The 13,905-nt window shown below is 38.9% G+C and overlaps 1 protein-coding gene across 5 annotated transcripts in view; it reads right to left on the bottom strand.

The window, feature by feature from the left end:
- Positions 1-13,905, bottom strand: part of BBOX1 (gamma-butyrobetaine hydroxylase 1) — a 53,095-nt gene that overhangs the window by 30,693 nt on the left and 8,497 nt on the right. For 2 of the 5 annotated variants that reach the window (XM_036427627.2, XM_045577680.1), the window contains exons 2-3: positions 12,348-12,601; positions 11,041-11,155 (exon numbers count right to left, since the gene is read on the bottom strand). In XM_036427627.2, the coding sequence (XP_036283520.1) occupies positions 11,041-11,155; positions 12,348-12,566 (334 nt within the window). In that variant the 5' untranslated portion in view covers positions 12,567-12,601. Of the gene's footprint in view, positions 1-11,040; positions 11,156-12,347; positions 12,605-13,905 lie in introns of all 5 variants that reach the window. The other 3 variants (XM_036427625.2, XM_045577681.1, XM_036427629.2) reach the window with 2 other exon arrangements.

The following is a 13,905-nucleotide window of genomic DNA, read 5'->3' on the forward strand; positions in this document are numbered from 1 at the left end:
AGAAAGGAAAATAAGTATAAAAAACAATTTGATTGAGAACTAGGATCTCCCAAAAGAGGTGGAGCACAAAGTAGATGGAATTTTGCCAGGGGAAATAACTCAGACAATACAACTGATTCAGGAGAGACTTAACTTGAGCCAATCCATTTGATTCCTTTATTTTTTTCAGGAATGAATTTACCTTAGGAAGTAAAACTTTCCTAACAATTGGCAGAATGAGAAATTATGATCTCAATATCTAAGCAATGCCTCACTTTTCTGTAACACCACTTTACAGAAAACAACCTTAACACTCTCCTCCCATTTAAGAATGAGGAATGGGTCAATGTTGCCTGGTAGTAGCTATAGAGTGCAAATCATTCCTTCAATGTCAACATGGCTTTCTTAGGAGTCAGATAGTGAAAAGATGCAGGCAAGTGCAAGGAGCCACTTCCTGCTCTTCTACCAGCTGGTGGCAGAAGGACATTCACAGAGATGAGTAGGTGTGTGTCTGTGGGAGGACCCAATCAGACTATGCATGCATATATTGCCAAAGTTTCTGGGTTATTATGCATAATAGCTTGCATAATGAGGCAGAACTTCTGGGGCCTAAATTAAAACCTATTAATTAGTTCCTCCAGGTTGCTGAATTAATACTTTTGGGTGTTAATATTGCTTAGTATTTCATACATTCCACAAGCCAAAGTAACTTATTGTATCTTCTCCAGAAGTCGAGTTTATATCCAGCCATTGGTTCTTAACTTCTTCTTTTATAATTTCTCCTTTTAACTCTTCTCTCTCTTTGGGACCAATAGAACTGAAAAGATAATAGCCTTACCTGCTCCTTTTTTCTTTTTTTTTTTTTAAAGCATTGTTTATCAAGTGCTTCTTACACTTGAGACAACCTTAACTGTAATGTTAACCAAATCACTTTAGTAAAGAGAAGCAGCTCAGCACATGGGACATATTGTATTATGCCAAAGCAAGTTGGCTAAAGTAATAACAGACAACAACATGTGAAGGTTTGGAAGTAATGATCATACTTTTATTTTTTTTTTGGGGGGGAGGGAGGGAGGTTGATTTAACATACAAGTTCTTGGTATTCCTTAATTATATTAGTGATTCAACAATTATTTGTTGGTTTATCTTTTCAATAAGCCTAATATTTTACCACGTCAAGGTACTGTGATAGGTGGTAGGTTTTAAGGAGCACATAGTCTATGGGAGAAGTAGACCTGGGAACTGACAATATGATAGAGGCTATAGTTTAGGGATGGGGAATGTTTTTTATCTGGCAAGAGCCATCGGATATTTATAACATCATTCACAGGCCATACAAAATTATCCACTTAAAAATTAGCCTGCTACATCTGGTCAAACATTTAATAAACTCCCCTCATGCCTTGGCAGGGCCAGACCAAATGATTTTTCAGGCCTTATACAGCCCATGGGCAGGACATTCCCCACCCCTTCTATGATTGAAATATGTTCAAGATACCACAAAGGTCTCAGAGAGGCACTCTACTTGACTTTGTTGTGAATGTTCAATTATGTGGTTGTTTGCTTCGCTTGCTCTTTTTGTTTAAAGTCTCCAGATTGTAATATCTGATACCAATCATGAAAGTCTGCCGAAAGAAGGTGATACATGCCATAAATAATGCTTATTGGCTGCCTCACTAGGAAAGTCATTTGGCTTCCAGTTAGGAGAAACATTTCCTGGGCAAAACGTCAGTGTTAAGGACATAAATAACAAATCAACATCTCTTCTTTCCAAAGCTTACCCTAAGTAAACCATATCTAGAAACTTGAAAAATATTTCAAACTGCTTTAAGGCCCCAAATGAAAAGCACAGGCCCATAGAGTCTTAGAGGCAGATGTGATGTTAGGGACTCAGCTGGCATCTTCCCATGGCTTTAGGATTTCCCGTCATCATTAGTTCTCATTATTGACCAACAAGATGATTTAAACCACAACCGAGGATCTCTTAGTTCTTGGACACTGTGATGATATAACTGAGGACAGGTTGTTGTTCATTGCTGGGTAGACTGTTAGATTAGTTTTCTACTTGGCCGTATAGCAAATGTGTTACCTTTATTACAAACTGTTAACTAGTTTACTGATGAACCTTCATTATAATGTTTAGAGGAAAATCTTATCTCCTGGTGACAACAGAGCAGCATGGAAAGTTGGTATTCTCCAGATGCAGTATTGCCAAGCAGAAATTCTGAGAAAACTCAGAAATATTCTGCTGTACTGCCCAGTACTGTAGCTACTAGCAACAACCTATGGCTATGGAGACTTGACATATGGCAAGTGGAACTAAAGAACTAAGTTTTAAAATTTAATATTAACTAATTTAAACTTAAACTTAAGTAGTTATATGTGACTGCTAGTAGATGAGACAGGACATGAATAAAGTAAAGTGCATGGAGGCAAAGAGGCCTGGTTCTAGGTATTAATTTTTACCTCTTAGCAGCTAGTTTCTTGGTCTCTCTCTGAACATCTGTCTCATAATTTGTAAAATAGCCATCATTATATTTACCTTGCAAGTCTTTTATTAATAATGCAGTGAGATTATACAAGAAGCCTAGAACAGTGCCTGACACATAGTAGACTAATAATAGTAATAATAATAATAATAATAATAATAATATAAGTATAGTTAATAATTTCTGAGTACTTTCTTGGTATAAGGAGTAGTGCAAGGTGCTCTCTCTATATTACTTCCTTTAATGTCCATGATAAATATATGTGAGAAATGCTTTCAGTATTTTCATGTTACAAAGAAGGGAACAGAGATCCAAGTCCTGTAGCTAATGATTTGCATAATTAGTCAGTCAAATCTAGGTGACTGATTCCAAAGTCTGTAATTTTAACAACTACACATAAAATAAACATTGGATGCCCTGAAATACTGTCATCCCATGTATTTTTATGTTCCATGCCTGAATGTCCATAGCTTTTACTGTCCCTTATTGAAGGATTCTACTAGATAAATAAGAAAGCAGAGCAGTTTGCAATAAGGAACACTGTCTGAACTTGTTCTAGCATGGGTGTTTAAAGATAAACCTTGGCTCCTCGTCAGGATTTTACATGCGGAAGAAAACATGAGTAGGCTCCATTGCACAACTCTAAACAGCATTGCTTTTCACCTGTTGTGAAATGAGCCACGGCCTCAAAATCAGCCGGCTCCTCTACCTTATGCCATTGTAATTCAGGGATCCATGTCAGTTTGGTTTTACTTGAGGCCAGTATCACTTTCCAGAGAGCTTTGGTGACCATGGCCAGGAAATAGAATAAAGAGAGATTGGAAAAACAATTTCACTAGATGTAAATGTTTTTAAAACTTTGAGTTTGTATTTTGATCCTTTGGGGGATTCCAGAAGCATCTGCTTTGGGCACACACTAAATACATCTGCATACATTTATAGCATGTTTCAGTGAATTTGTTTCTACGTGAGTCACTTTCCCATGATAGAATAACATGCACACACAGCATGCTTGCCAACACACAAGTGCACACACACACACAATACCCTTTGTTTGAATACTGCAGAAGGAGTTAGAGTCTTTCAATCACGGTTGTACTCTGCATATATAAAGTTAACCAATTTCACACAAAGATACTGGGTATTAAGCAAGGTTATCATCAGTCCCATAGAAGTGCAGTGTGAACTATAAATAATCCAGGCCGCAGGACTTCACTTTCAAGAGTGTGGTTACAAAGACTTTTAAGTTCCACAAAGTTTGCAGTGTTCCGGCTATAGCTCTCATTGTGGTGTGCCCTGGTCGTAGAAATCAGCGGCCGAGGGCCACAGCCCCGTGTGCAACCTGTGTCCTAGCATGAGCCTCTCATCCACGTTGTAACGCTAAGGGTGACTTTCAGAAACAGCACTGTGACTCACCAGTTTCCAAATCTATCATCACAGTTCGAACGTAAGCCACTCACATTTCCATGAGAGATAAACTGTATTTTTATCAAACCCATGAAAGATAAACTACATTTTCTGAAATCCACAGAAACCTTAATATTGAAGATGTAATTTAGAAGCATCTTTTTCAGTCTCCCCCAACTGTAAACCATGATTCCTGGGGGCCCAAAAGAAACCCCGTTTGACTAGGGTAAATCATTTATCAGGCAGATACCCTGAAAGCTAATTGAAATGTCCCACCTGGGTCTGGATACATAAACAGGGTGGAAAATGACGGAGTATTTAAGGCATGAACCACCCCATCTAATTTAACTTATGGGCCCGCTAATAAAGACTTCCTTGAACATGTGCTTCACACATCATAAAGTTTACGAACAGGCTACAGGCTGGCTTTCAAGAAACCATTTGTACAAGGTTTCCTTTTTGGGGTTATGAATCACATTCCCGGATCCCAAGTTCTATTTCAGAAGAGGAAAAGGCACAAAGAAGCGCTTCAGCTACGGACTCGTGAGCGCGACGACATGCCGAGTTGCAACGTGTTATTTCAGGAGGTTAGGGCCTTCCCATCGCCTGCGCCTATCTGTGCTGTTGGCTCTGAAACAGCCAATCACTTACCGTGTTTTCCTACAAATGCCTTTTAGGGGTCCAGTTAACACAAAAATCTGACCCCTAAGACACCCGAGTGGAAATGGGGCTTTGATTCTTCTCTCTGCGCTAAGGGGATCCATCCACCTGTGGATGGGCTTTTACTTCTTGTCTAGTGAACTCATCGCGTCTTTCAAGATTCTGGTCACGTGTCCTCACTTCGATTAAAAATCTTCTGACTCTGAGATGAGGATGTGAATGCGAGCAATTGATTAAAGCGCTCTCCTGGGGGCGCTATTAGGAGGAGGAAGGTGTATTACTGATCAGGTTACTGCTTTTGGCCACAGGGCTTGGCCTGCTAGAATTCATGGAAACACAGTAGAATACACTTCAGAGTTATCCCACCCTGGGGCAGGGAATCCCCTCAGTCCTGGTCTTTCTGGCCTTTCGTGTGTCCTGGCTAATTGTACTCGCAGGCAGAGAAACCTTCCAGCAGAGAGGCAATCAAGCAGCACGAAGCTGCTGGCAAGTGTAGGAAGAGTGCTGGGGGCTATGGGCGGGCACTGGCAGCCTCTACTGTGCCTCCTTCAGGATCTGCAAGAGAGGTTGAGCTGGCTGTCTTCTCTGGTCCCCGATACACACCACAGTTACAGTGCTTCTCACAGTACGCTGAAGTGACCTTTCACTTATTCAACACATGTTTATTGAAAGCCTTCTGAGGCAAAAGAGATCTCATGGGTGAATAGAAATAGATGTGATTGCTTCCCTTGTGAGGAAAACAGTGAATAAACAGGGAAACAAACATATAAGAACATACAAGTGCACATTGCAGCAAGTGCTGGTGGGTTAACATGGCAGTTATGAAAGGACTAGCCGAAGGGATGCTTTTTAAGTCATATCCTGAGTGGTGAGAGAAGCCAGTCATGCCTAGGTCAAGGAGGCAAGGAGATAAGTGTCCTGGTGGGAGGGGCAAAAGGAAGATGGGGAATCTCTTAGCTTGTTGGAGGAACTCAAAGTCATTGAGGGAAGAACACACGAGGCAACAAGGGCATTTAGCAGATGAAGTGTAAGTTATTCCCAAAGCAGTTCATTGAGGATGTACGAGGCACACCCAGAGATGAAGATATTGGTCCAATTTGATAGGGATATTGTGTCAAAGTTATTAAGTAAAGGTTCAAAAGTAACAGATCTGGATTCAAATATGAATTCTAATACTTCCCATCTAATGACCCTCAAAAATTGATCTATTCTCTCAGTTCAATTTCTTCATCTGGAAGTTACAAGATGAAAACAATTTGCAGTGTTGCTATTAAAAGTTAAATGAGATGATGTCTATGAAAAGCTCACCATTGTATACTTGATTAAATATGCACTTGAACCAGACCATCTGGAGGAAAACACATTATGATGTCTGATCTTGCTGCAAGCTCACTAATCTCTAGTGAAGTCTTATGCTCTTCTTGCTGACAGTTTCTCATGTTCTCTTGTCATCAAATCTCCCACACTTCCTTCTCCTACTCATGCTCAGCTGACAACTTTGCTTCATATTTCAGTAAAAACACAGAAGGACTCAGAAGAACCTTCCATGTACTCCCACCATCACATTCACCAACCTGCCTGCATCCCATGTCTTTATTGCCACTTGATGTAGTATAAGATATATTTATAAATGTGTTTATTGCTTTCTCTACCAAGATGTAAACTATTTAGGGTCAAGGCCTTCCTCTGTTTTGTTCACCACTGCAACCCCAGCACCTAAGACAGTGCCTGGTACATAGTAAACACGCATAAATATTTGCTGAATAAATTCATAATAAATTATACAAGCTCAATAAATGGTCATTAATCTTAAATATTTTCCTAGATTCCAACTGTCTAGTGGGGGAGATGGTCAATGCTTAGACATTGACCATTCATTGCAATAACTGCAGTGACACTGAGAGAGGAGCCCACACAAACTGCTGTGACCACACAGAAGAGGGAGGGGGGGCATGAACGGTATTTAATAGAACAGATGATCTTTATTTAAATCTTGGCTCTGCTAGTGCTTGTCTCTTTGATTTTGGATTAATTACTTCATTTCTATCAGCCTCATTTTCCTCATGTGTAAAATAATTATAATAATAATGCAGCCTTTGTGAAGATATTGCTAGGGCTAAATTGAGAAATAAATATAAAGTACTGAGCTCAGTGCCTTATATAGAGTAATGCTTTTTTTTTAAAATCTGAATATATTAAATATTGATAAAATGACACATTAATTCCAGGATACAAACAGATTGATGACACTGATGGTAATCAGAACTAGAAAGTTGTCTTTGTACTTAATTCTTGCCTTGCAGATGAAAAAGAGTTTTTTTCTTAAGGCATATGAATTGATAATATTCTATTCATATATAAATTCTTTAAAATTGTGAGGAGGAAGATTGGTGATAGAAGAGGAAAAGTGATAGAGGGGAAAAAAAGGCAAATGATGGTGGTAGTTCAGAGAGTTGTAGTGAAGGCAGTAAGATTCGATTGGATTCTGAATTATTTTGATGATGGAGCTAACAGATTTTCTTGAGATACTGGATGTATAGTATAAGAGATAAAAGGGAATCAAGGGTGATTCTGCTACCAGAGAGATGGAGTTGCCCTCAACTGAGATGGAAAAGACTGTGTGAGGAGCAGGATTATCTAAAACCATTGAGTTTCATTGGAGGATTATCTTTTCTCTCTCTTTTTTTTTTTTCTTATTGCTCCAAGTATATTATTTTATAAATCCCCTCTTTGGCTGTTCATCATATATTTTTGCTCGATCACATTATTCTGAGGTAGAAACTCCCATTATGCCCTATTGAAGTAAGAGTTTGGAGATTCCTGTATGAGCATATTGTTTTTCTTTAGTTATCTTTCCTTTATCTTCCTTATTGATATTATCTACTTGTGTACAGTCATGGCATTGTGCCTAATTTGGGCCTGAAATTTATTTCATCCAAGTATTTAGCTTATGAACTATATCTGCTGGTACTTTAATCTATAGAAATCCTTTAACTATCACTAAATAACACAGCCACTTTCTCTCAAGTTTGCTGGCCATCCCAGCTGCAGCAAACATTTCTAACTCACAGATTGAAAGTAAGTTTATAGTTGATCAGACTTTTCACTGCCATCCTTAACTTTATTTCAAACTATCTGCCAGTAAGGTAAAATTTTGGTCCAGACTTTGAACCAATGTCTGAATGACCAAAATCCTTTCCAGGCCAATAGTTCACTCCTGAGCCACTCTCATGTTTTAAATCAGAAATATAACATGATTATTTTCATGTAAGGAAAGTCTAACATAAGATCTTACCATGATACTGTTGTTTCTCTTTCATCCTGTTCACCCAAATGCTCTTCACTATGCCTCTGCTCCAAGTTCATGGTTCTCTGAATTGGAGGAAAAAGGGAGGGGGGAAAGGACCTAACAGGCTTTGAGATCTGTGTCCAGGCACTGTGTGAAGCCCAGCAGTTGCATTTTATCATTTATTCTTCATATCTCCAAACTGAGAGGACTGCCTTTTTTACACAGAAAAAAAGTGAGGTTCAGATCATTTATGAAACTAAGTCAAGTTCACAGAGCAGAGTCAAAGACAGCTCTACTGACTCCAAAGCCTTATCTTCACCTGTGTTACAAAGGTGAAGAGCATTCTTGACAGATAGCACTCTTTCACTTTCTCTCTAGACACTTTTTAAAAAAATGTATATGCTTCCATTGTTATAGTGCAGCCTTGCATTTTAGTGTGAAATTTTTTCTCTGTTGAGAATTTCCTCACGTTCTATCTTCGCCTGACAAACTGATTCTTCAAAACCCAGCTAAAGCATGACTTCCCTTTGGAGACTCTTTCCTCATCTCTTCAGATTCCTTCCTCTATGTTGTAGTTATCCTTTCATGTGTGCCGTCACGGACTTAAATTAATGTACTTTACTTATTTGTTTCCATGGCTCATGCACCCTCCTAGACTTGGTACATCCTGGAGGACAGAATCCACACTTTTTTTTTTTTTTAAACTTGGTATTTCCTTAAAGAGCTTCTAACACAAAATGGGTACCCAATCTATGTGCCACTAGAGAGGAGATTGTGAGGAATGATTATTAGCCACGTCTTCCTCCCAGCTGTGCCTGTCCCATGACAAAAGCCTTTTTTGGCTGATTATCATCTGTCTCTTCAGTTTTGAGTTTCACATCCAGTGCCAAGGGAAGATCAAGGGAAAGTGGTCTGCATATTGACGCCAGATTTTAAAAGGCTCTCCTCACTCTAAGGAGAGTGCAGAAGAGGAGGGATTGCCACTGAGGACTGAAAACCTAACAAAGGCCTTTCACAAATGTCACTGAGTCTGTTTACATGTTCTGGAGCACAAATGTTTGAAAATATGCAATGGCAGTAAAATAATGTGTCAAGTTTTACGGGCAAAAAGCCATAAAAGCAATACTCTCTAAAATGGCCCATTAATTTATTCTTTAACCCACCGATTGCACAGCTTGAGAATATATTTCAAAAATCTGATCTTGTTCTAAACCATTAAAATATTTTCCAGTGTCTAAATAGCAGCCAGTTTTCCTTATATTATTCATGATTGCTGTATGACCAGCTTTTTCCACTACTTAACGGAGTGTAGTATCATTTCCATTTTGCTACTGCCTGATAGCATTGAGAAATGTAAGCTATAAACTGTGCTTGTCAAGCAATATTAATGGGAGGGGGTGGCTGTATCCTTTTACAATGCTTAAAAGCTTAAGCTGTAATAATAAGAAGTTGGCTTTTATTCCCTGAAATAATTAAAAGATGAGCCTGAAGGAAATGAAAGTAAAATCCAACAGGATTACAAAATCAGGACATGGTTAAAGAAATAAATATTTTGAGTGCCAGAAGAAATTTAAAATAAATAAAAAAATAATAATACATTTGTGATTCTGCTATTTGACCCAATTGCTACTTGGTTATGTAACTGGAGAGTCCGTGAAGTAACTAGCAATGCACTTACTGGGGAAGGCAGGGAAAACATATTTCCCCGGTAACCATATAGATTCTGCCAGCTGGCTGGGCTTGAGAAAGAGGAAAATGATTCCTGGTGGTTTAGACAGAAAGCACTGGAACAAAATCATGTCAGTTGTCTGAATGGTGAGGCTAAGGCAACTAGAGGGACCTGGTTCTTTTATTTTATTTTATTTTTTAAAATTTTTATGGATTTCAGAGGGGAAGGGCAAGGGAGAGAGAGAGATAGAAACGATGAGAGAGAATCATTGATCGGCTGCCTCCTGCACCCTCCCCCTTACTGGGTATGTGCCCAGGACTGGAATCAAACCCAGGACCCTTCAGTCTGCAGACAGACACTATATCTACCAAGAAAAGCTTGCTGGGGACCTAGTTCTCAATAAGACTTGCCTATACTTGAATTGAAAGGAACAGTCATACCTTGTTGATAACCACAGGACAAGGTCAAGCTGTGTGGTCGAAGTCAATTAATTAGTAACATTTCCATACCCAGTAAACTGTTATAAGTCTAGCACTTAAAAGCATGGAGAGTTACCGCACACATCTGAGATGCTCAGAATTGAAAGAAGTAAGGTACTATCTCTATCTTGGAATATGACCCAGAATTCCTGGAGAGGTGTTACAAAATTCAAGGAGCATGGTCAGTTGCTCAAAGAGGCAGAGGTCCAATATTTCCGGTTAACAATGGAAAAGAGAGTTCAGGAAAACTTTCCTTGTTAGCGTGTTTGTAGAAGTTGAGGTTCTAGAAAATACGTAAGAATCATCATGCTTCTAGAATTTGCCTTTGCCCCACATAATCTTTGATACAAATCTTCAAAATACACAGAGAGTGAATTATTAACACTCCCCACTTCTCTCTAGTGCTTCTTCTTGAGCGGTAATTATTGTGTATCTCCTAAAAGTCACACTTTAAAAATACCTATGTTAGTATTTATTTTATTTTGTCTCTCTGCTCAAGAATGAAGTCTTTTTCTTTTTCTTCCATAGCATTCATTAATGCAGATTTCCTGAACATTCCTGTGGTCACAGGTTCCTTTGAGACTCATATAAATTCTCCCCAAGCAAATATGCTGTGCAGACATATACAAACATACACAAACACACACACACACACACAGACACTCATATAAACACATCATGGGGGTCATGGATAACACTAGGTTAGGAATTCCTTCTCTGTTGATTTGGTGCTTTTCCGGGCTTGGGCCAAATTATTAAGAAGAGCAACTCTGGTTTGTTCTGCCACTGTACAGCAAACACTTTCGGAATATCTGCTGTGCCAGATTTCACAGTATATGACAAGGATACAACTTTGCTGTATTTATTTCCTTCCTGTCTCTTGAGAATGTCTAGGATGGATCTATATTTCTTTCATCACTATCCAAAATAATCCCTGTTGGTAAGTCATTAGACATTCCACATAAATTACCATAGCATTTTAATGGAAGCAAAGGGTTTGAATTTGATTCTGAGCAAATTTCTTCCCACACGAGTTTTAAACGACATTGAAAACCATGACAAGGTTACCTGGAAAAAACAATTCTCTTTGGAGTTTCTCTCTGGCCTGCTGTGAAAAGCATCTCTTCTTCAGCCAATCAGCTTCAAATTCACTGTAATGTTCGCTTGGCCATGTGATAAGAACCTTATAACACAGAAAGCAAATATTACCTATATGTACATTATGCCTCTATATATTCAGTTCTCCATTATTACCCTGTTTCCGAATGTCATTTAAGATAATCAGGGAATCAAACCCCCCCCCCCCCCCCTTCTTTTTGCCCATGTATGCACAGGCTTAGAATAAGCTTTTGAAAAAGTAAGATCACTGAAAGCCACTGGAATCTACCTGAGTTCTGAGGCCCCTTAAATGTCACACAAGTAATAAAACCTAGCTAGACCTGACATTCTTGTTCTGTATTCTCTAAACCTGTGATTTCCAGACTTTCTGCCATGATCTGATGTTAGAGTATCAGAGATAGTAATGATATGACCAGGCAGGTAATAATAATAATAGCACAAAATAACACCACATTGAGTACATGCTGTATAATGAGCACTACACACATAACTCATTAGTCCTCATGTAACTCTAGGGAGAAGGCATTCCTATTATTGACATTATTTTAGGTGGGGAATGTAAGAGTTAATACGATTCCTATGGCCACCCAGCTAGCATGCAGGGACCCCTGGGAGTAAAGTGCTCAAGTGGAGATGAAGACAAGAGTGGGAGGAAGGTGACTTGGCTGGTCACCTTTGCTTCCTCTGGTAGCTATCCTAGTATTTGGAAGAGAGAAGCATAGGGTGGTGGCCACATCTAGTTTGTGGCTTTGAGAGCTATGCTTTTGGGGATTCTAGAACAAGCCTTGTACACCTAGTCACTAATTTTGAGTGCTTACCATAATGCTAGGCACTATGCTAAACATTTTATCTATATTATCTCATTGAACTCTCACATTATATCTCTGAGCAAAGTCTGTTAGTATCCCTGTTTCACAGATAAGTTAACTGAGGCCCAGAAGCATTCTTTTTATTATAGAAATAGTTTGTTTGTATCTTCAAGGCTGTCAATCACTAAAAGAATAATGAGCCACATTAGATTTTACAAACAATAGTCATAGTAATAAAAATAGTAATAATAATAATAGAATCTTTCAGTTACTGAACAGGCTTACTTTGCACCCAGCCCTACCCAAACCCAATGAACAGGCTTACTTTGCACCCAGCCCTACCCAAACCATATGATCCAATAATAATTCATTATTTACATTATTGGAGAACAACCCCTTTATTTATCTTGGGAAGAAAGGGAGAAATGGTAATTTAGAGATAATTACCCTTTTTCTGTCAAAAGACAAGTCTTTAATACCAATGTTCACATCAAGAGATTCCACGAGAAATTTCCGTGCTTTTGCAGAATCCAGGTAGCAGTGGGGGCACTGGCAGTTGTCCCTCAGCCATACGGCAGGGTAGAAGGACTCCGTGCCATCCTGCCAGAGAATCTGCATCAGATGAGCCCCATCCAGCACCTCTGCCTTCTGGATGGCACAGTGCATGTTTCTGGTCCTCACAGGTAAATCCCGTCAGCTACCTGCTATGGCAAATCAGTGTTAACAAGGCATCACAGGCAGATTGGGTCTGAACTTGACCTCTAAGAGTGTAAACAATTCAAATAGACCCTGGCTTGGGCTATTTGCTCATCTGCCAGAGTTTGAGGTTTGACTTAGCAGTTGCTGGGACCTTTGTCCTGGTGAGAGTATTTCATATGTGGTAAATAGAAACACATTGACTAAAAGTCAATAAGATGAACATGCTGAGTCAGAGTCCAAAGAATTCCTTGTTTTTCTCACAGTCATTTTAAAGAGTAAATTCAGAACCAATGATGTGCACTTTTAAGTTCTGTTTGTTTAAAAGCTCTGGAATTTTTGTGAGAGAGAAAAATGATCCATAGACTGAAAGCACAGCAATCATACTTGTACTATTTTAACTGATGCCTAATTGTACAAGCTATTAAAAAAAGGAATAATTTATTGATTTTTAGAAAGAGAGGAAGAAAGAGAAATATCATTGTGAGAGCACAACATCTATTGACTGTCTCCTATATGCCTCCCAACCGGGGATGGAGTCTATAACCTGGGCATGTGCCCTGACTGGGAATTGAACTGGCAACCCTTTGGTGCCCGAGAGGATGCCCAACCAACTGAGCCACACAGGCCAGAGCTGCACATGCCTTTTGAACAAAATTACTAAGCTTGTTCTAGTAAGGAGAATATTAATCAATTTTAGATTTTACTTGAAGAGGTACTGTAATCCAATACATTGTACTATGTCTATTCTATCATTAATTTTCTTTAACTTTTATAGTGTATTTTCTCAATGTGATAAAGAGTTCCTGGACTCTGCAAAGAATGTGTTTGGTTTGTTTGCTGAAGATTTTCTGTTTGAATAGAGTGCACCTTGAGATTTTGGTTAGTTTACTCTAACCCTTTCATGAGTACTTTCATGGCTTTCCTTGGGAATGCAACACTTCTTCTTATTAAGAAATCCACCAAATTTAAGAAGATGTAGTATTGGCAGGAAAGGGAGTTAAGTGAGAGAGAGGCATGTGCTGTGAACTGAGCACCTCAGTGTTGATTCTGATTACAATCATGGCTATCAATTTGACCTTCAGAAATCATATCAATGTTTTAAATCTCACTTTCTTCATATGTCATTCTCCAGGAATCTAAACTTAGGTGGAAGACATAGATTTTAAACTGAAGAAGTAGAACTTCTTAATTTCTTTCACATTATAATTAAGTTATCATGAATAGAAGGGGACATGTGACAATAGAAACAAAGCTTCATTGTCTTGGGAGGAAGGGGAGGCAGACACGCACACAGAGTGACTGCTTA

This window comes from Pipistrellus kuhlii, unplaced genomic scaffold, assembly GCF_014108245.1.
Source record: "Pipistrellus kuhlii isolate mPipKuh1 unplaced genomic scaffold, mPipKuh1.p scaffold_m20_p_9, whole genome shotgun sequence".
In the NCBI taxonomy this organism is placed as follows: domain Eukaryota; kingdom Metazoa; phylum Chordata; class Mammalia; order Chiroptera; family Vespertilionidae; genus Pipistrellus; species Pipistrellus kuhlii.